We start from the raw sequence: 23,040 nt of genomic DNA, 5'->3' as shown, positions 1-23,040 counted from the left end.
GTCGACCATCTCTTGCTTCCAGCGAAGCTCCAAAGATCTCCAAAAAGCTCCAAATACATCATTTCCTTCCAGATAGTACATGAACCTGTAATTACTCTAAATAGACTCTTTATAGTAATAATATATCTTAAAACATTCATAAACCATGATTAAAAATGGGTAAAATCCATGGTCTATCAACTCCCCCAGACTTACTATTTTGCTTGTCCTCAAGCAAAGCACAACAGAGCAGTCTCTCTGAGAGAGGTTTGAAAACATCAGGAACTCGCATGATCTAAAACTCAGAATCATCACCTCTACAATTTTGCAATCCATATCTAAAAAGTCCTAATCACAAAAGCACTTTATACTATATCCTAGCTTAGTAACCAAGTTCATCTAGCCAGCAACTTAAACAAATCTTGTATGACATTACCCTCTACCAACCTCATTTCTTTGCATAAATAAAAGTGTATGCTCTACCTTGGGAGTATCGATCACAGAATGCAAGGATTTTCAAACAAGTATTTGGATCTGCAGGTAAAAGTTAGTTCCTATCTTTTCTCTCTTCTAATTTTTCTCTTTAGTTAAAGTCTGCTTATTGCAGGTTCATTGACCAAGATTGGACATGCTTCCATGAATCAAGCCTTAATGGTGGTTGCCACTAAGTCATGTTCACTTCTTTATGACCTATATCGAAGAATTCATATGAATCGAACCTTGATGATTTCCGCCACCAAGTCCCGTTCGAATTCTTTTTGTTGGAATCCTTATAAGCAAGCCTTAATGGTTGTAGCCACCAAGTCCTATTCGGATTCCACCTAACTAATGCCTAATAGTTTTTTTTTTTTTTTTTTTTTCAATCTACCTATTAATCTAGGGTCGAAATAGAGAGAAAAGGTGATAAATCTACACAAGGCTTTACCTTCCAGACTTGTTTGAAGAATCCGATTCCATGTATACCAAGCCCCCGAGACAAGCAGTTGTGTCAAGTTTAGTGTTGTAGGTCAGCTTTGGTTCCTTCGCAAGTGTGGTCAGTTGACAGGTTGATCCACTTTAGTATCTTTAGTACTATGTGTAATCAGAAAGTTTAAAATGATGCTAAAAGAGTAGTTAGATAACAAGCAAAAATCTAATAAGATCATTATTCCATTCTTGACTCAATAAAATATTTTTCTTTAAAAATATAGATTTTTTTAGAAATCATGTAGCAAACTGATATCAGTAAATACCTCCCCCAGACTTAAATTTCACTGTCCCCAGCGATAATCAGTCTAAGATTGGTTGGTTAGAAAATAATAAATATTGGTTAGATGGTAGACAAGAGAAAAGAATGTGTTACCCTCTTTCCCGGGGATCGATCGATATGTACACCGCATAATCGATCGATATCAGCACATATCTGTTGATCGACGTAACCGCCTCGTTATCGATCGACAGCGCAGAGATAGAAAACGTCTGCGCTAGCTGCAACGTATCCATGTGTCTAACTCATCATAGAATTAGCATGAGTCAGCTAGGTTAGCTTTGTTAGACAATCCAAACACATGCATGATTAGCAAAATTGATAAACTCAAGTCATAACATAGAATAATAAGTTCGAAAGTAAATCCTAAGAGTTCAAAAATAAAGGAAAACATAAGTAGATAGGGATAGAGATATGAGGACTAGTCGCTGGTCTCGTCGCTGGAGGTGCCTCTGCGCTGGCGGGACGGTTCTGCTGCTGATGGTGAGCTGGCTGGCACACTCCTCTTCCTTGAACAGCGACATCTCAACACTCTAGCCCAGAAGGCAGTGAGAGCATCGACTACGACACGCTGGAAGTCTCCCTCAGGACGTGAAGACATGTCCGGTATGGGAGGGAAATGCGGTAGTGCATCCTCGGGCTGATGCGGCTGGGCTCCCGAAGGGCGCTGGACCGTGTAACGGCGCGGCTGGGCTGCTGGGGCTCGGACTCGGCGAGGGTCAGGTCGGAACTGAATGCTCCTAAGGCCATGGGAGAAGTCCGTAAGTGACTGAAGTGGGAGTCTCACCAAGTGTACGCCGTCCTCATCCCTGAAGCACCAGTCACGGTCGTCTTTGAGCCACTGAGCGCTCGTGAGGTGCGCTGTATCCATGTAGACGATCTGGTCATCCATATCAGCGTCGTCTAGAGGGATTCCGCAATGCACGAAGATCGGAGTAAGTTAGCTCCCAACCGTCTCCCTCTTCTTTCCCTTTGACTGGAAAGGCTTCATCTTGAGCTTGGTCAGATGCTCAGCAAATAAGGCTCCAAGGTTGGGCCATGCGTCGTCCTCGGGCTCCAGAATGCCCTCCATGTGAACAAAACTCCTCACCGCGTAGTAAACCAGAGTGAGCTCCTGGACTCGAACCTTACTAGGTTCCATCTTGCACAACAAGGTGTTGGCAAGGGCCTTCATGAAGTAACGCAGAGTCGGGTGATGAATGTCCGTCTGAACGATCTTGGTGGGGTCGAAGAAGCCGGTAGCAATGTCGCTCTCGTTCTCGAACCCGTAGATAATGCAGAGAGTCAAGAGAGGGACTATGTAGCGAATGCCGCGGATGAAGAAAGTCAGGACACCCTCGCTAGCCTTCTTTGCTCTCTCGTGGATGTAGTAGACGTTCACGTTGGCCATGAACTGACAGACCAGCTCCGGGTAGAGGACCTGTGGGTGGGTAGCAAAGTTTCCCTTACCCAACTCCACGAACAAGTCCTCGAGGTCCGATCGGATGTCCAATGCTCGGACCACGTCTGGGTCGACGAACCGCGTCGGTTCTATGGAAACATGCAGCCACACGTTGTAGAATATACTGTCGTACTCGTCCCACGCATTCCCGATCGCACGGTTGCGGCATTCTGAGCTCTTCGCCGCCTTGCGCGTGTCCTCGAAGTGGTCAAAGAGTGGGATAGGTCCATCCTCTGGCTGTCTCGGCCAAGGGTCTCTGTCACGGATAGGAGCTGGACTGTTGGTGTCAAATCTCCTCTTTGTTCTTCTCTCGTCAGCCTGAAACGAAGTTCACAAACAAGACTAGATTAGTGAAGTTCAACGGTTAAGATGTCGTTATCGATCGACAGAGTTGTCTCGATGTCGATCAACAAGCCCTTTAGAAAATCGATCGATAAAACCAATTGTTATCGATCGATATCTCATGAGTGAAAACCCGCAAAAACCCAATTATGCAACTCGATTTGCATGTTTACATAAAAACCACTAAATCGATCGATTATATTGTTCCTCAAACACAGATCGATCGATATAAACTCTAAAATCTCAGTTCAAATCTGATTTCTATTTCAACCCTAGGATGAACAAAAATTTAGAAAATAACTTTGTAGGTTAATCATGCGTTCTTTAGGCCCAAGGGCATAACTTTGTAGCAGTAGATCCCTCTGGACGTCATGAAGGATGTTTTCTCCTGGTCTTCCGGATGCATATGTATTTGATTATACCCTCAGAACGCGTCCATGAAGCTCATCAGCTGATGCCCCGCGGTGGCATCCACCAGCTTCTCGATATGAGGTAGCGGAAAGGGGTCCCTTGGACAGGACTTGTTGAGGTCCGTGAAGTCAATGCAGACTCTCCACTTCCCGTTCTTTTTCTTGACCACGACAACGTTGGCTAGCCATTCTGAATATTGTACCTCACAAATGAACCCCGCGCCGAGCAGGCTTTTGACTTCATCGTGATGATTGCGTCTCTTTCAGGAGAAAATTTCCTTCTCTTTTGTCTGACGGGTTGATGTAGGGGATCCACCTACAGCTTGTGCATGATGACTTCCGGATCGATCCCAGGCATGTCTGTGTGGAACCAAGCGAAGCAGTCGGAGTTAGACCTGAGGAAGTCTATCAGTCTTCTCCTTAATCCTTCGGTCAGCTTGGAACCGATCTTGAGATGTCGTGTCAGATCTCTTTCGGTTAATGGCACGTCGTCCATCTCTTCCACCTCCGGTTCCTCGGTGTGATGAGCTGGAGGCTTACTCTGTAATTGCTATAAGACCTTGGCCTTTCCCTTCAGAATAGTCTGGAATTTCACCATCTAGTGAAGAGTCGAGGGGACGGCTCCCATGCCATGAATCCAGGGCCGTCCTAGGATCATATTGTAGGACGAGTCGCAATCAACAACGAGGAACTTGTTTGACATGTTGATTCCTTTGGCGTATACCGGGGAGGGTCACCTCTCTGGTGGTTTGTTTGACTTCCCCGTTGAACCCTATAAGTGGGGTTATCCTCCGAGTTAGAGCGCTTTCCTCCAGCCCCATGTCCATGTATGCCGCCTGGAAGATGATGTTGCCGGAGCTTCCATTATCTACCAATAACCTTTTCACCAGGCAGTTCGCTACAGTGAGCAATATGACCAGGGCGTCGTGATGCAGGGTGAGAACTTTCTCCTGCTCCTTGGCCGTGAAGCTTATTTCGGCCGTGCCTAGGAGCAGGCATTTTAGCTTGGCTGCCTCTAGGCCGTGCTTAGCGTTCCAGGAGCTTTTCTTCGCGGCTGCATGGCATATGCCGCTGATCTCCGAACCGCCTGATATGACATGAATCACTCGGTCCTGTCGAGTTGGCGAGACGGGAGCAGCTTCAGTGGGCTTTCCCGTTTTGCTTAGATGGCTCTTGGCCTTCTCGGAAAGGAACTCCTTGAGGTGTCCTTTCTTAAGCAGCTCGTTGACCTCGATCTTTAGTGTGACGCAGTTCTCTGTTTTGTTACCGTGGTCTCGGTGGAAGTCGCACCAGAAATCAGGGTTCCGGAAAGAGTCGGGTGCTTTTATCTTCTAAGGCCACTTGACCTGTTGGCCCATCTACCTCAGAACATTGATCTGTTCCGGCCTTGAGACGGAGAGGTGAGAGATGCCTGGCCACATGGACACTGCCTGGCCCATCTGCCTCAGAACACTGATCAGCTCCGGCCTTGAGAAGGAGAGGTGAGAGATGTCTGGCCACGTGGACACTGCCATCCCTTCTACCTTCTCGATCGGCCGGTTCTGGTATCTGCCCCGGTTTCAATTTCTGGAGTCCCTAGCTTGTCTTTGAGAGGGTTTCTCGTCTCGCTCGGTTCGGTCTGGTCTGATCGTCTGGGGATCTGGTTTTTGTGGCACCTTAGCGACATCTTCCTCCCATTTTACCTATGCCCAGGCTCGAGATAGGACGTCTTCCATGGTTTTGCATTGGTATTTGGTTAACTCCTTATAGAGGTCTCTGTCGGGGAGCAGGCCTCTCTTGAAGGCAGATATAGCAGTGGGGATACGGCATTCGGGAATAGCCACCTTCTCTTGATTGAAGCGGGCTAAGTAGCATCGTAGGGGTTCCGCCCGGTGCTGGAGGATTTCATAGAGGCTGTCTGTGGTTTTCTCCAGGTCCCTGCTACTGGCGAATTGTTCTACAAATTTATCGCTGAGAACCGCGAAGGAGGCTATGGACCTGGAGGGTAGGTTGATATACCATTGTAGAGCGGGTCTGGTCAGGGTGGAGCCGAACCTTTTGCACATGGTAGCTTTGCGCGACCCCTTTGGGAGTACTACGGCGAGCATCCTTTGTTTGTATTGGGCGACGTGGTCGTCCGGATCAGTGGTGCCGTCATACGCCTTTATGCTGGGGAAGGAGAACTTCCTGGGCATCTCGATCAAGGTGACCTCGTCCATGAAAGGAGTATCGGCATAAGAGTCAGGGCTGCTCTTCCGGATGGGGGGAGCTACCCTTGGGAGCCTCTCTACCATGGACTGCATGGCATCGAGCCTCTTGGTAAACATCTGTTCCAGGTAAGCGACCATGGGAGACTCCTCTTTCGTTGCTCCATCAGGTGCTTCCTTATCGGGTTCCGGCTCAGATTCGCTATCTTCCACGTCGTAGGTCTGTGCATCCTTTTCCTTCGCTTGTGTTGACGCTTTTCCTCCCGACGCTGTAGGTGGAAGATTCGCATCCGTTCCCGAGTTGGGTGTCTCCAGAGTCGGCATAGAACGGACCTGAGCCCGGAATTGACGTTTCTTGTTACTTGCCGTGTTGAGGGCTTGGTTCTCGTCACGGAGGTTGAGATTCTCCAATTCGAGCTGGTTGAGCTTCTCAGCGCTCTGCTCCAGTTGCTTGGAATGTTAGTTGAGCTTCTCCTTCAGGCTCTGAAACTCCAAGGAGCGCTCGGGATTGGTCTGCAGACCATCGATTTGCCTCTGGAGTTTGGCCTTTCTTTGGGTAGCTTCGGGTAGCTCATCATGCTCGTCCACCGCCATTATCAGGTAGTTTAGATTACTCCCCTCCTTCTAGCGCCAAACTATTAGGGGATTTTTGTGTAGGATCTTTGTGAGTACCACGGAACGATGGACAAGGCTTTGATTTCGTATGAGTCTGAGAGAAATAGACTTGAAGATATGTTTTATTAGATGAACAAGCCGGAGCTACAACAGATTGGTGTATAAACCCTAGTTCTAGCTGCCTAGCTCAAATCTCAAAGTCTTGAAGTGTCGATCCCTTGCTTTAGGGTTTACGTTCCCTTTATATAGTCTTCTTAAGGCGGGTCTTAGTCGGTTGTAGTAGGTTAAACTCTTCCATATTTGAAAATATGGAAGGTTCTCCTTATCGGAAGCTTTCCTTTTCCCGGGGGAAGGGGGCGGTCCCGGGGACCGGACCCGGAGTACTTCATAGCGGAGAACCGGGGTACCTCCTAGCGTGGATCCAGAGCCCGGTGTCCTGCCTGGGGTCTGGAGGAATTCAATATCTGAGTTTTTTTACCCAACACCTCCGGGTTCCAACTACGGTCTCCGGACCTATCAAAGAATCTGCGGGTTCCCATACCACCTTTGGGGTCCATTCATGATCCCATGATCTAGAGGAGAACCTCCGGGTTCCGCTACGACCTCCGGGTCCCAAATAAGACCTCATGTTCTAGGAGAACCTCCAGGTCCCAGACGGTATCTCAGGATCTAAAGGAGAACCTGCGGGTTCCCCTACGACCTCCGGGTACCGAATATGACCTCTCTATCAAAAGGAAAACCTCCGGGTCCTTACGCGACCCCCGTGTTACGAAAACAATCTCTAGACTCCAAGAGTCCATATTCTAGAAAGCTCCAAACCTCCGGGTTCAGAGCCTATCTCTCAGGTCCTAGCTATAAACTCCAGGTTCCTAGGCTACCTTCTGGTCGCTGTGTAATTTCCAGGATTCAGTTATCTAGCCTACGGAGAGGACAAGGAGCGGTCATACACTATGAGTCTCACCCCAACTGAGAAACGGGCGGGGAAGATCCTCTTAAAAATTTGAAGTACTACCATCAGAGCATGCAATGCAATAGGAAAGAGTGCATAAAAGGAGAGCTATGAAGAGTCGATTATTTGAAAAACCAAAGGGGGCTACAAGAGCCATTATTCAATACAAGGAGATTCAACAAAAGCCAGAGTTTCAGAAACAAAAATCATTCAGAAAGAAGGATCCTCTGAGGATGCGACCCCACAACGGATCTCGGGGTGGCAACCCGGGAGAAACTCCCCGCCTGATGGTCGGTTCCCCCGGACAAGAACAGATGTCGGCGATACTCTTCTTCAGGATCCCAGTGTTCCACTCGCTTCTCCAGCCATTCCTTCATGTGATCCCATCTGGGCGACACCTTCTCTTGCTGAATCAACAGATCCCGACGAGCCATCATGTTCTGCACCTGACAACGGAGGAAGAACACCTCGCCAATTAACCTCCGATGAGAATCCACCAGTGGGTCATGATTAGATACCACTTCAGCACTTTATGACGAGGTGGAAGATAAGCCATTAACCAATGAAGCTGCCCTTGCCAATCTTGGCAGAGGGGTATAAAGAGGACGCCTCTTCTGAGTTTTAACCTTCTGGTGCTCATCATAGATGGCTGATATCGGGAGCTTAACCACGTTCCCTGGAAAAAGCAACGTAGGAAATAAGAAAACAGAATACTATCAGGTGAAAACTAAGAGTGAAAGGCTTACCCCAAACACGGCTATGACGCAAGGCTTCTTTCTTCACCAGGAAAGTTACCCATCGAAATCGCCGAGGAACTCCCATTATAAGCTTCGCTACCGCTTCTACAGCAAAGGAAACCGGACGAGACCCGTCTGATAAGCAAAAACCAAGCGTCAAACGAAACCCAAAAGGAACGGTAAAACTCAAGGATCGAACAAGCAGAAGAACCTACCGACAGTACGCCAGGACGTAGGATAACCAACAGGTTCCTGTATCTTCACGAATACATATCGATTGCTCCAGCCATCCCTGAAAGGATAGTTGCCCCTAACACCCCTTGAAGGCTCCTCGACTAAAAGAGTGCCATCACGGGATCGGAGATGATAGAACCCTGCTTTATTCACCAGAGGGGCATAGTAGTACGAGTATAGAATCTCGTGTATCCCGACGGAAAATCCATGAAGTTCCTCGAGTACTTGGATAGCCATTAAAGTCCTCCAAGTAAGGGGAGTAAGTTGAGAAGGACATAAACCAAAGAAAGAGGATACTTCGCCTATAAGGGAAGGGTCAACGCCTTAGAAGCCTGCTTCGAGATATGCTTCATAAATAGCTATCTCACTTGCTCCTCCATCTGGAGCACGCTCGAACTCAGTCGGGCCCCTCATCCCCACTGAAAGAAGAATCGCCTATTTCCTCCGCATATTAGCAAGGTCTCCTTCTCGGATCTCAGAACGGGGACCGTCATCAAATAAATAGGAACGGCGCCGTCTCAGGGGTGCCATCGGGACCGCCTCACTATCAGCCTCTGGAATATCCCCCAAGAAGGGACAAGAGATGGGAAAGGATCGGTGAAAAGACGACGTAGCCTTGGACGACCACCCACGAATGAGGACAGAAATGCAAGCAGTTCAGGATTCATCTTTATCAACTAGAAGTCAGCGCTGGAACTGGGTTAAGGCTAATTATAGGATATCGCGAGCCCTTATATACATCCAGATCGCCCATCCGCGCAGAGCCAGAAAAGGAAATAGGGATGTTTCCAAAAATCTCAGAGAATCCCTGAAGTAGATGACAAGATGAAAAAAGGAAACTCGGTCCTTGCAAAATATAGGGAAAATCCTCCCTAAAAAGGGAAGTTTCGCAAAAAGATACTTACCTCCAAAAGAAGAGTCGACCCGAGTACCCTTCGAGGCATCCATACCTGGTTCTACGCATCATACTCAAGTGCTCCGGTCTCTTCTTCGGAAGTCACCAGAGCTCCAGGCTCCGCCGTCTCCGAGACATCATCAGAAGCCCCGAGATTCTCCATCTTCGACAAGAAATCAGCGGTTCAAAAAGAGAGCGCCAGACCTCGGTTTGTTGTCAGGGAACCGGTCCTCCCCCGGGTTCAGAGTGTGGCTCCGGCCTGAGTGGAACCAGCGATAGCAGGATTACTGGAGCGATGTCATGCCTGGGGAAAACCTTATGAGAATGAGCAATACCGATTGACTTGAGTGCACCGGTTATTCCCCGATTTCGATGACGAAATCGAGCAATAACGGGCAAACTGTTGGGGAAAAAAACTCAGGTATTGAATTCCTCCAGACCCCAGGCAGGACACCGGCCTCTGGGTCCCCGCTAGGAAGTACTCCGGGTTCGGTGCCAGGGACCACCCCGTTCCTCCGGGAAAAGGGAAACTTCCGATAAGGAGAACCTTCCATATTTTCGAATACGGAAGAGTTTAACCTACTCCAAACCGACTAAGGCCGACCTAAAGCAACTATATAAGGGGAGCCTAAACCCTAAAGCAAGGGATCGACACTTCGAGACTTAGAGATTAGAGCTAGGCAGCTAGAACTAGGGTTCTTACTCAAAACTGTTGTAGTTCCAGCTCTTTGATCTAATAAACCGGCTCTTTCATTCTTCTTACTTACAAATACTAACGAAATCTAAGCCTTGTCCATCGTTCCATAGTACTCACAAAGATCCTACAGAAAAATCCCCTAACACTTCTAGCAAGGGGGTTGGGTTCTACGACGAGCAGAAAAAACGACAGAGAAACTCACCCACGGGTGGGAAGGACCCTACAAGGTAATTGAGCTGCAGAGAGTAGGCGCCCACAGGCTGCAAGATAGCAAAGGTAAAATACAACCCAACTGCTGGAACGCCCTGCACCTCAAAGCCTATCATTTTTAATACGGTCTCCGGACCACAATTTCTATTATCTTACTATATACTATTTAAGCATTCTGATTTCCTACTCCTATGTATGTTAAACATCTTCGGACAAAGCTTATAATAAAATAGATCTAACTATAAGGGCAGTAGGAAAATCACAATACTTAAAGGGGCATACGAGCTGGATTAGGTCTCCAGAGACCTCCGATCCTGACCAACCCTCATCAAAAAGTGGCACGTCCACAAAACATCAAAATTGGGTATGAGACATAAAGAAGGAATGGGTATGCGCAAACCTGAGTGTTGTCAAAACTACCTAAAACCCCTGTGCAGCCTAAGGCGCATCGGGGTCCCTAGAGTACCATTGTGAAAAGTACATGTATTAAAACGCTACGTGCTACACATAAAGGGAACACATGGTATAATTATTTTCAAAAGTACTGTGAAATACATGGATCAATTAAAACCCTGGTTCTCCAGACGTGGAAAGCAGCAAAGCCTGGAACTTGGGTCATAACACCCACACCAGCATCCTCTAAACCTGTCAGTGACTTCCTGCAGAAGTAGAATACAGCATAAGAATTTGATAGTGGCCAACTTCCGAGCGGCAGAATGCGAAATCCAAACAGGTACCGGTAGTAGTCTTGCCTAGGAAGGTGGAGTACGGTCCCTGCGAAAATAAATATTCCAGGTACCTAAGGAACTCCGGGCCCATATGCAAGCCCCCGATCAAAAAGAGAAAACCCACGGTTCGCCATACGATTTCGGGTCCTATGTATAAAATCTGACGAAGAACCTCTGTGTTCCCATATAGCCTCCGGGTTCCAATCAAAGATCTCACGATCTAAGGAAGAACCTCCAGGTTCCTAAACGGCCTCAAAGTTCCAAATATGATCATAGAAAGCGAATAGAACCCCTGTGCAGCCTAAGGCGCATCGGGGTCATTACATCTCTAAGAACCTCCGGGTTCCCATGTGACCTCATGGTCCAAATATAAACACCAGGATCCCGATATGATTGCAGGATCCGAGGGAAAATCCTTGGTTCTCACACGACCTTAGGGTCCAATCACGATCTCAAGAACCTCCAGGTTCCAACTACGGTCTCCGGACCTATCAAAGAATCTCTGGGCTCCAGTCATGATCCCAGGATCTAGAGAAGAACCTCCGGGTTCCTCTACGACCTCCGGGTCCCAAACGCGATCTTAGGATCTAAAGGAGAACCTCCGGGTGCCCCTATGACCTCCGGGTCCCAAAAATAAGATCTCATAGTCTACGTAAACCTCCAGGTTCTTAGACGATCTCCAGACTCCAAGAGTCCATATTCTGAAGACCTGAAACCTCCGGGTTCAGAGCCCATCTCTCAGATCCTAGCCGTAGCCTTCGGGTTCCTTTGCAACCCTCTGGTCCCTGCACAATCTCCAGGTCCATGGCAACCTAAAACTTCCATACACGATTTTCGAATTGGTTCCGACATCTCTTAGGTCAGGACCCAGGTCCTGAAAGATGTGCCCTGCTATCTCTGAAGAAGAGAATCGTCGACAAAGACCCTTCTTTGGAGACAAGCCAAACATGCAGCTAAGAGGCCCGCTACCCGGAAACTAGAACAAAGTTAAAAATCCAAAAGCATTCTTTAAAAAAAAAAGGGCCACAGCAGGGCCATTGTCTGACAAAACAAAGCTCGAAGGTCAGAGGATAAGTTTTAAAACCCTCACAGAGGGCGAGTACAACACAAAAGAAACCCCTACAAAGGGTTAAGAGTTCAGACGAAGATTAAGGATCAGTTGGAGGATCATCAGCATCAGGCTCCGGAGTCTTTTCAGCTTCAGTGTTGCCCATGATCATTGGCTGTCCTTCGAAGGAAGGAGGGGGAAGTACCAGGAACTCAGCCTCGGAGGTCTTCACCATCTTGTATCGCTCCAGCACGCCCTCAAGGTCCCAGCTGTCGGTCTGATGGTTGAGCCAGTCCCTCATTAGCTCCCAGCGAGTCACCACTATGGTGCCGCTCACCGCCATAATCTTCTCGACATCAAAGGTCTCCGCAGCGCACCTCAAATCACATACCTCCTCCTCCCGACGCTCCAACTGCTCCCTCAGAGAGACATTCTCCGCTGCAGCCAGCGTCCCAGCCTCATCCTGATGCCTTATCTTGAGCTTCAAAGCCTTGATCTCCTTCTCCTCGGCTAGAACATCATCCTTCTCCTCGCGCAATTGAGAAGTCAGAGTGGCCAATTCAGCCCAGAGTGAAGCATGGTCGTCCATCCTCTCACCAAGGTGAAACAACTGGGACATCGCCTGCAGGAAAACAAACTGATTATTAGCAAAAAAAAAAACAACATACCAAAGGAAACAAAAAGGAGAACAACGTATTACTTGGAGAAGATCGCTCTGGATGATATGGATGGAGGCAGAAGAGTCCCCTTCCGGTAGAACCACTGGGGTGAAAGGAAACACCTTAGTGTTGAGATTGGCCAAGACAGTGGCTGGGTCACTCGACGTTGACGGAGAAACCTTCGGGGTAGATCCCGAAGCCTTGGGCTTCTTGTTAGAAGAAGAAGCTAGAGCAGTCGTGGCCTGACATTTGTAACTCTTGATGAATTGAACCTCATCATCATTCTCACTAAGGGCAGCCCGCTTGGGAGCAGCCTTCTTCGCCGACATAACCTCCACGGCCCTCTTGTATTCCGCCAATGCCTCTTCACTTTTGGACCCCGACATATTACCTGAAGTGCGACACTAATACGCCATAGCAAATTATTCACAATAAACAAGAGGAGAGATAAGAACTTACCCCAGATGCTGAAACTTTCCAATGCTTTTCTGCTCACGAGAAAAGGAACCTGGCATCGCTCAAGGGGAAGCTTCAACACCCGTTCAGTCGTCTTCCTTCCTAGAGAATGTTGGGGTCAAAATCGGTCACGACGGAATCAATATCTGAAAGTCCCCGGAAAATATTTCCCGCAATAAAAACACTTCTGGGAAAAGTAATTTTCGTAAAGAAACCCTTACGGAAATATGTTGGGGTCAAAAACGGATACGACGAAGTTAATGTCCAAATCTCCGTAAAAATCAGCGTAAACATTTTTTACGAAAGTTATTTTTCGTAAAAATAATCTTTACAAAGATCCTTGCGGTAAAATCTTGTTCTAAATCTCAATCGAACCACTAAGTACCAATTGTCCGAAGGTAACGGACACTCATCCAAGTCGGCCACGGACAAGCTCAAGTATGGCAATCGGACCACGCACAAGCCAAGCTCGGTCCCTACGTAGTGCCCAAGCACGTACACGGCTCGGTCGCTACGTAGCGACCGAGCATGCACACGGCTCGGTCACTACGTAGCGACCGAGCTCGAGCCAAAGCTCGGTCGCTACGTAGCGATCGAGCTCAAGCCAAGCTCGGTCGCTACGTAGCGTCCGAGCACGTACGCGGCACGATCGTTACGTAGCGACCGAACTCTCCCAGAATGTCGATATGACACGAATCCATGCATTCTCGTCTACTCTTTAATGCTATCTCCCGTGAGCCATGGATAAACCATTCTTTGTTTCTCATCACTCGAAGTCATCAGTGAAACTTTACGATGAAAACCGCGGGAAGTTTGTTTTTATTGAAGAAACCGTAATAAACGTTTCAAGTCGAAGACGGCCCAAAGAGACCTAAAACGCAACTCAAAGTCCACTTACGATTTCTTAACCAAAAACCCATAAGCTGTATGACGGTTTATGCTTGGTTCGTAAGGCAAGAGAAATGTCAAGTTTCCGCAGATAAATGTGAAGTTTCCGAAGATAATCATGAAGATCAGGAAAAACGGAATATCTCCATTTTTTAGCAATCACGGTTTAAGGGCAGAAAGGGGAAAGTGCAAACTGGCCTAGGAGCAAGTATATAAGGAGTCTTAGGCGAGAGGCAAAGGGGGAGTCAGAACAGAGCAAACTTCGCACTTAGAGCAATTAGGCAACTTTCCGTTTTTTTTTTTTTCGAGCTGCGACTCAACTAGGTTGTGCAGTCTTAGGTTGTTAGAACTAGGGATCTCGACGACAGCTCTCATAGCCAAGGCTTCTACCTTGTTGTAACACTCATACGCGAATTCAAAATAAGACACCTTTTGCTCCTTTTGCGATTTCTTATTTTTTACTGGTTTTGTTTCTTGTTCTGATTGCTTGGCGTGTGGTATTAGCAGATATACGGGACCTCTGGGAAACTAGGGTTCTCCTACTTTCCTAATTTAAACGAAAATCGATAGTGCGAATTTCGGTTCCCACAGTTTGGCGCTAGAAGGAGGGGGGTACGGATAACTCTAACTCATAGCCGCAAAACGCTTGATCAAAACAATGGCTGGAAATACGAAAGACAAATACGCTGTTCGCAACAACGCTGGTAAGACAACTCCAGCCGTCACTGCGCCTATGGCCAACGCTTACGCAAACGCCACAGTTCTTGAGAAAATTGAAAACCTAGCCGCAACTTTTCGACACAGAAAGTGCAATGAAACAAGCTCGCGATTTCTTTGTCTAAACATAAAGGTAAACGATAAATTTTATCAAACCCCGTAAGTTTGGCTCATTATCGAACTAAAGAAGTCTCAACGTTTAAGGTTTTTACCAAAACACGGTTTCCGAAAACTTTTCGGAAAACTAAAACTTGCTCTCCCCAAAAACCGCAGAAAAACCCTAGGTTAATCGCGGAAAAAGGAAGCACAGCAAATCAGGTACATAACTCACCGCTGTATTTCTTCCGAATATCTTGCGGAAAAACCCTAGGTTAGTCGCGGAGAAAAAAAAGAGGGAAGCACAGCAAATCGGGTACATAACTCGCCGCTGTACTTTTTCCGAATATTTTTTGGAAAAACCTCAGTTTACTCGCAGAAAGAAGAAGAACATGTAATCGGGTACGCAACCCCCCACGGCTGTACTTCTTCTTGATAACTTTCGGAGAAACAAACTTAATTTCTTAAAAATCATTCGAAACCTAAAAACGGTTGACAGAGACCAAACAAAGCTAAACGGGAGATCGTTTCCCTCACTGCTAAAACGTTTTCTGAAACCTAAGGTTTCATAAAATACTTAAGAGTCGCTTCTATGGTAACATAAATCGTCGAATTCGAGCTTATTACCGAAAAATTACTCAGAACTTCCTCGGATCAATCCGGCAAAAAACGAGAAATTTTTTGATTTAGTTGAGTCGTAATAAATTAAGCTCGTCACAGCCAATGTTTATGGTACTTGAACCTAGAAACTAAAGTTGCAGAAGAGCCACAAAAATTTACTTTTCCGAAAAAGGGCTCTTCCACAGCCGAACTCGAAAACATGTTTATGAAACAGCTTTCGTAAAATTAAACTCATATTAGTTTTGCGGAATAACTTTCTTAAAATTAATCTTGACAACATTTTACGAGACAGCTATCGTCAATCCGAACTCGAAAACATGTTTACAAAACAACTTTCGTAAAGTTAAACTCATAATAGTTTTGCGGAATAACTTTCGTAAAATTAAGCTTGACAACATTTTACGAGACAGCTATCGTCAATCCGAACTCGAAAACATGTTTACAAAACAACTTTCGTAAAGTTAAACTCATAATAGTTTTGCGGAATAACTTTCATAAAAGCTTGACTATATTTTCTGAAACAGTTTTCGTAAAATTAAACTCGAAAATGTTTTACGGAACATCATTTGCAAAGTGAAAAGAGTCAATATTTTATGATGAGACTTTCGTAGAAAAATTGGCAGCATTTACGAAAGAACTGCATTAACGTATCAACAAAACTCGAGTTAGACCAGCCAGTGCCCAAACCAGGTCGCTACATAGCAGCCTGTCAGGCCTCAAAAAGGTCCTCCTTTGCGTTCTCTTTTGAATCCTCATCGAAACGCTTTTCGTTTCGTCTCAATTGGAATTTCCGTTGAGATTTTACGACGAAAACAAGTTAGACTCATCTAAACTTCTTGGCTTGCTCCTATTCGCTACATAACGACCTGTCAGGCCTCAAAAAGATCCTCCTTTGCGTTCTCCTTTGAATCCCGATTGAAACGATTTTGGTTTCGTCTCAATCAGAGTTTCCGTTGACATTTTACGACGAAAACAAGTAAGACTCGTCTAAACTCCTTGGCTTGCTCCTACTCGCCCTTACCTCCATCTTTGCGTTCTCCTTCGAATCTCGATCGAAACGTCTCTTGTGTCTTCTCGATTGGAGTTACCATTGAAACTTTACGATAAAAAAATGCAAAAACTTTTTTTCTTGCCTGAATTCAAATTAATCGTATAAAACGGCAACGATTAACTTAACACCTTAGCCGCCTCAACTATACGATTACGTTGAACCTTTTTATAAAAATTGACGTCGTATCTAAGGAGAAGATAACAGTCAAGATCGGAAGATAAATATCAAGTTTCAAAGGATAAACACCAATATCGAAAATGGCGAACATACACGAGAAGAGGAAGGAGAAATAAGCAAGTAAAACTGAGAAGAGACAAAACTGCATCTCCGAGAACACTAAGGTATGTCCGACTTGTTTCAAGATCAAACTTGGAATTTTCGTAGGAAGGTAGTATGCAATAAAACGCTCTTGAGACTGCCATAGAATTTTAGGGAACTTAAAACTTAGGTGGATAGTCTAGTGAACTAAGTCATAGGCAATTTTTCCTATTGCTCTTTAATTGCTCTGGCAGATCTTGCTAACCGATCTAAACTCTCGTAAAAACGAGAAACGACTGCCACGCATATTTAGCTAGCTTCCCAACAAAAAAAAAAAAAGAAAGAACTAGAGACACGCACATCGTCTTAAAATCGATTTGTTCCTAGCAACTTTCTTAAAAACCGACATATTCAAAGTTGTCAACCTGAAAACCACCAAGTCGCAATCATAGTGTCGTCTTTAAACTGACCCGGATTGTCGGTTATTCTATTCCTCGAAAAAAGGGAGGGAGTAGGTACGTATACTATACTCGCATACTCCCTTACTTCAGAAAACTTTTTGCCTCGGCATAAAAAAAATGCTTTTGACAAAGTAAATTCTCGCAGCGATAGTCAGAAAACACTTAGGCAATCGGACGCCTCAATAAAATCGTCCCAATAGGGAAACGACAATCTAAGATTTGTCTAAACGCATACAACATATCTAAAACATCACAAACATAATCTCGAGGACTATACAGAACCTCTTATTGCGATCATGCGTTTCGAAAACCTGTACCAATATCAAACTAAAACTCGACGATTAGCCAAAGTCTGGAAGACCCTTTCGACTTAAATAAAATGAGTTTCGTATAAATGTCAAAAGTTATATGAGAAAATCTTCAACCACCAGCATTAATTTCAGTTTCCGTTGAACCTTGTAAGTCACGGAAAAGCATCGAAAACATTTCTCACAACTAGATCATAACAAAATAACCTTTGGTAAAACTCCATGAGTGATTCCAAGGAAATCTCACCAAAGATCGAATTCAGATCAGAAACGCGTCCCGTAAAATCTTCGGAAACATCGCTACTTTGACATATCCGATTTACTATCATCGTAGAGCGCTGACTTCTACGTTTCACTTCCCTCGGATATATCCGAGCAGGAAATAACCTCGAAACTGACTTTGCACGGGTTCTGGGTCGAGACTCTTAGGCTTCGTCTCCCTCGGATAAAAAGGAAACAATTTTCATACGACTAAAGGAAACATTATACGAAATATTCGTCGTATAACTGAAACCTAAAGGAAAGATCATTTTCTACACCGATGGGCCATCTTAAAACATGAAAGCTCCGGCTTACTTGGCCTATCAATCTCGACAAACGCCCTTTGGCCCACGGCTAACTACGCCTTCCCGTAAAGCCCGAACCAGAATTCGGCTTTCCTTAAAGGAAAAATCGTAAACTAACACGGCTTTGGTGTTAACACAAAATTACCATGGTCTAATCCTTGACCTACAACATCCTTGGCTATCTGAGTGAACACATCCTTCACGCCAAGCCAAACTATTTTAGAAACCATCGCTCCATCACTTAATGGCTAAACGACAATCTACGATCTGTCTAAAAACGTCGTGTGACTATTAAGAGAATAATTATCGTATAGCCCACAGTCGGAAATCATATGATAAATTATTCGTAATGAAACCCAATCCTAAAACCAAACGGTTAACGGAAAACAAAAACTTGTCGACAATAGACCAAGTTAGATACATTCCACAGTTCACTTTAAGCCTGCTATGTTTTACCCATAATACGCGGCATGTAAGGAAAATTCGTAACAAAGCTTCTAGAGCTATACGAAACATCCTAATAAATGCACGAAATAGATCACAGAAGGCCAACACTTCACAAAACACTATGAAGGAAAACGCTTCTTCCCATGGACAAATTTACGCGACCCCTCAGTTCTAATTCCTCGATCGCAAATCAAATTATTAGCATCGAAATAGGAACAACAATTTTGGCTGCGAACATCCGTAGACAAACCAGAATGTTTCTCAAACGCGGGGCTAAGACTAAACCCTTACAATATCGCGAAACATCTTCAAGAACGCGAACATTTCAAGCACGAAACGCGGCATACGAAAAAAAAAAATCAATCTTCAGCATTGCAAGACGTCGCAGACGCCTGAAGAACCATTTTTCGACGAAATTACCTTCCTCGATAAAGGCACCTTCTTGGAAGACCAAACAGTCAGACCTAAAGCCGTAATTAGACCTAGGTCTTGCCCTAAACCCAGCACATTGGTCTCTAACATCTCTAGGCATAGTATCAAACACCCTGATACGAGATCCCAAAATTTGTCTCTTGGCCAATATTCGAGCATCTTGAGAAATCCCGCAAGTTTACACATTGCGGAAAACTCTCGGAACAGATCACGATATAACAGTTCACACAGAGGTAGATTACGAGATGACAACTCGTAGTCTTCCCTCTACACCTATATAAAATGCCATCGGCAGCAACATGCCTGATAACCTCTACATATAAACTAGACCGTAAAGCTCTCACTGGAAAACAGGTCATAAGAACCTTAACTCCCAGACGAACTATGAAAGGCTTGATCCCTCCAACAAGGGTATGTAGGCAGCCGTCATAAGGTGCAGCCCCAATCTTATCGCGTTCCACTCTTAGAAGAGCGAGAAGACAACTTACAATGGACCTTTTCAACCATTAATTCCGCCTAACTTACCTAACTTGCCTAACTTGCCAAGCCACTCGCTAGAACCTCACGCTAAAAGCTCATGGTTCTAACGAGCTGGGGGGGCTTACTGTTGGGGTCAAAATCGGTCACCACGGAATTAATGTCTGAAAGTCCCCGGAAAATATTTCCCGCAATGAAAACACTTCTCGGAAAAGTAATTTTCGTAAAGAAACCCTTGCGGAAATATGTTGGGGTCAAAAATGGATATGACGAAGTTAATGTCCAAATCTCCGTAAAAATCAGCGTAAACATTTTTTACGAAAGTTATTCTTCGTAAAAAGAATCTTTACAAAGAGCCTTGCGGTAAAATCTTGTTCTAAATCTCAATCGAACCACTAAGTACCGATTTTCCGAAGGCAACGGGCACGCATCCAAGTCGGCCACGGACAAGCTCAAGTATGGCAATCGGACCACGCACAAGCCAAGCTCGGTCGCTACGTAGCGACCAAGCACGTACACGGCTCGGTCGCTACGTAGCGACCAAGCTCTAGCCAAGCTCGGTCGCTACGTAGCGACAGAGCACACGCACGGCTCGGTCGCTACGTAGCGACCGTACTCGAGCGAAGCTCGAGCAAATGAAGATTGCGGAAGATTGTTAGGAGAGAGAGAGAGAAAAAAAGGAAATTTAGAAAGTTGCTAGGCGGCAAGAACGAAGAGAGGGGTTGTAAACCCTAGATAGATCTCCACGCGCCACAAAGAGGACGCCACGCGAGGGAGCTAACTTCGAGGCTTCGTCAAGGCCGTCCCCTCTCTCGCTACGAATGGGGACCTGGAAACTCCATGGGACACATAATTTGATCCGGAATCTCCGACAAAATCTCAGACCTGCCTATACACATCATGTTTCAAGCACTCAGGCCTCTTCTTTGGAAATCACTAGAGCTCCAGGCTCCGCCGTCTCCAAGACACCATTAAAAGCCCTGAGCTTCTCCATCTTCGACAAGGCATCAGCGGTTCAAGAAAGATAGCGCCAGACCCCGGTCTGTTATCAGGGAACCGGTCCTCCCCCGGGTTCAAAGTGTGGCTCCGGCCTGATAGGAACCCGGGATAGCAGGATTACTGGAGTGATGTCCTGCCTAAGGGAAGCCTGCTGATAATGAGCAACTCCGGTTGACTTGAGTGCACAGGTTATTCCCCGAGTTCGATGACGAAATCGAGCAATAAGGGGCAAACTGTTGGGGAAAAATACTCAGGTATTGAATTCTTCCAGACCCCAGGCAGGACACCGGCCTCTGGATCCCTGCTAGGAGACACCCCGGGTCCCTCCTAGGAGACACCCCAAGTCCCCGCTAGGAAGTACTCCGGGTCCGGTCCAAGGGACCACCCCCTTCCTCCGGGAAAAGGAAAACTTCCGATAAGGAGAACCTTCCATATTTCCGAATATGGAAGAGTTTAACCTACCCCAACCGACTAAGGCCGACCTAAAACAACTATATAAGGGGAGACAAAACCCTAGAGCAGGGGATCGAGACTTCGAGACTTAGAGATTATAGCTAGGCGGCTAGAACTAGGGTTCCTACTCAAAACTGTTGTAGTTCCAGCTCATTGATCTAATAAAACGTCTCTTTCTACCTTATTACTTGCAAAATAATATGAATACCAGCCTGGGTCTCTTCTTCCCCGTGATAGACTTTTTTGTCATTTCGAGGGTTTTTCTTTTTTTATTTCTGATCCGACCCAGGATCCTTTGACGAGAAGACCTTCGTCTCTTCGTCGATGATTATGTAGTCTGTGGCTTTGTGGAGCGCGTCCTGGATCGTATGCAGCTAGTCCAAGGTTATCCACTTCTTGAGCTTCGACTTGTACCAAAGCGTCTTTCGGAGCGCATATATGGCCACTTTGTCACTAATTCCGCTGACTCTAGCCATCACGGTTTTGAACCGTTTTATGAAGTCGCGGAGAGACTCGTCTTCTCCCTGGGATAAACTCCAGAGGTCGACATCGTAGGTTTCTTGATCTATGAACATAGAGTACTGTTTGAGAAACTCTGAGGTGAGTTGGCGGAAACTCCATATAGATTTTTGCTTCAGACGAGAGAACCACTCAAGCAATGCTCCGCGGAGTTTCTCGACGAAGAGGCGGCATTCACCGGCATCTCTTTCGCTGTCTCTAAACTTGGATCTTCCCATCGCAATCTGGAAAGCCTGCACGTGTGCCTTAGGATCGGTTGTACTATCGTAAGGAGCCACTTTGACTTTTCCGGGATCCGAAACCCTAGTTTTGGTGATGCGGGTGGTGAAGGGCGTTTTTCGAGCCTCCTCGCGAATCTTGGATTTTTGGCTAGCAGATTTCAACCTTGTTGGCGTTTCTGCGAGTACTCCGAGTTTGCTCTTCGGCCAGTTCCTCCTGTTTGTCCCAGAAGATGGCTTCTTCCTCTTGGGTTATAGGATTGTCAAACTGGGAATCATCTTGAGCCGCACGGCTCCTTGTTCGTCGTGGATGCACATCTGTGTCTTCGTCCGTAGGTTCGGCGTGACTGCTAGAATCCAAATCGACGCGTTCGATTTCTTCATCCTCTTCACCTTCCTCGATGGGAGGAAGGTCTTCCGGCTCTTTCCGCGTTGGCACGGGAGTAGTTTCGTCGGGTTTTTGTCCAGACGATTTTCCCTGCGTGTTGGCAGACCCGTCCACAGGAGGCATGAAATCAAGTCTTCTTCCGCGGATTCGGGTTGCTCCACGCGGAAGAACGGCCCTGGTTCTCGCTGTTAGGCTTTCAACCTGTTTAGTGAGAAAACTCATGACCTTGTCTTGTTCTGCTGACTCCTTTTTGAAGTTTGAGAACATCTTCTTGACTTCCTCGAACGCTGCGGTGTTTTCGTCAGCGTTGACCACGGTTACGTTCCCTGCTGGAGTCTTGTCAACGTTGTCATCGGCGGCAGTGCCGTCACGAGTTTGTAGGTTATTGACATCGTCGGCTGACATGTTTGATCAAGTATTGGTGGCTGAGAGTTAGATTGATACGTCCCCCCCCCCCCTCCTTCTAACGCCAAACTGTGGGAACCGAAATTCGCACTGTCGATTTCCATTTAAATTAGGAAAGTTAGGAAAAACCCTAATTTCCTAGAGGTCCCAGATATCTGCTAAACCACACGCCAAGCAAATCAGAACACGCAAATATTGACGAAAAATAAATATGGAATCAAAAAATAGAGCAAGAGGTTTATTATTCCGAATCCGCGTTTGAATGTTACAAAAATGTAAGAGAGGCTTCAGCCACAAGAGCTGTTGGCGAGATTTCTAGTTCTAGCAACCTGAGACTTGAAAACCTAGTTGAGTCGCAGCTCGATAACAAAAAACGGAAAACTGCCTAAATGCTCTAAGGTTTTTGCTCTGAGTAGAAAAATTATGTCCCTTCGTGCCTCCAACTTCGACATCCTTATATACTCTCCAAGAGGCGGCTTGCTCTTTCCTTTTCTGCCCTCGGCCTTATTTATCGCTTCGCGGAAATAGTACTTTTTCCCTCGTTCTTCGTGTTTATCTTCGGAAACTTTACATTTATCCTCCGAACTTGACATTTATCTTTTTCTGCATAAAAGGGATAAACCGTCATAACGATTTGGGCTTGATTCCGCATAAGATCGCAAGTGGGCTTTCTGCCGCGTTGTGGGCCCTTTCGGGCCATTATCGGACTTAAGCGTTTTTTACGATTTTATAGAAACAGCATTTTCGAAACGACGTCGATTTTGAAGATCATCCAAACTTCTCGTATAGCGTAGGCAGTTCGAGGTGTTTTGTTTACCGTCGCCATTTTATACGAGAAATCTGAATTTCCTTCGAGAGAATAAGTCATTTTCGGTTTGCAAGCTGTAAAGTTCCTATGGTAACT

The 23,040-nt window shown here is 46.0% G+C and overlaps 1 protein-coding gene across 1 annotated transcript; it reads right to left on the bottom strand.

Moving 5' to 3' along the window:
- Positions 1-20,980: 20,980 nt before the first annotated feature.
- LOC106330650 lies at positions 20,981-22,136 on the bottom strand. The gene is made up of 2 exons (XM_013769090.1): positions 21,660-22,136; positions 20,981-21,589 (listed from the first exon to the last, which is right to left on the bottom strand). The coding sequence occupies exons 1-2, from the start codon at positions 22,134-22,136 to the stop codon at positions 20,981-20,983; spliced, it is 1,086 nt and encodes a 361-aa protein (XP_013624544.1).
- Positions 22,137-23,040: the final 904 nt, after the last annotated feature.

This window comes from Brassica oleracea, chromosome C3 (assembly GCF_000695525.1).
Source record: "Brassica oleracea var. oleracea cultivar TO1000 chromosome C3, BOL, whole genome shotgun sequence".
Lineage (NCBI taxonomy): Eukaryota > Viridiplantae > Streptophyta > Magnoliopsida > Brassicales > Brassicaceae > Brassica > Brassica oleracea.
The sequence above is the reverse complement of the archived record's forward strand: the minus strand, read 5'-3'. Positions and strand labels throughout refer to the sequence as shown.

Coding starts and splice junctions, on each gene's coding strand:
- LOC106330650 (XM_013769090.1), bottom strand. CDS start 22,136: ATGTCAGCCGACGATGTCAATAACCTACAAACTCGTGACGGCACTGCC. Junction 21,590..21,659: donor CTACGGACGAAGACACAGAT/GTGCATCCACGA, acceptor CTATAACCCAAG/AGGAAGAAGCCATCTTCTGG.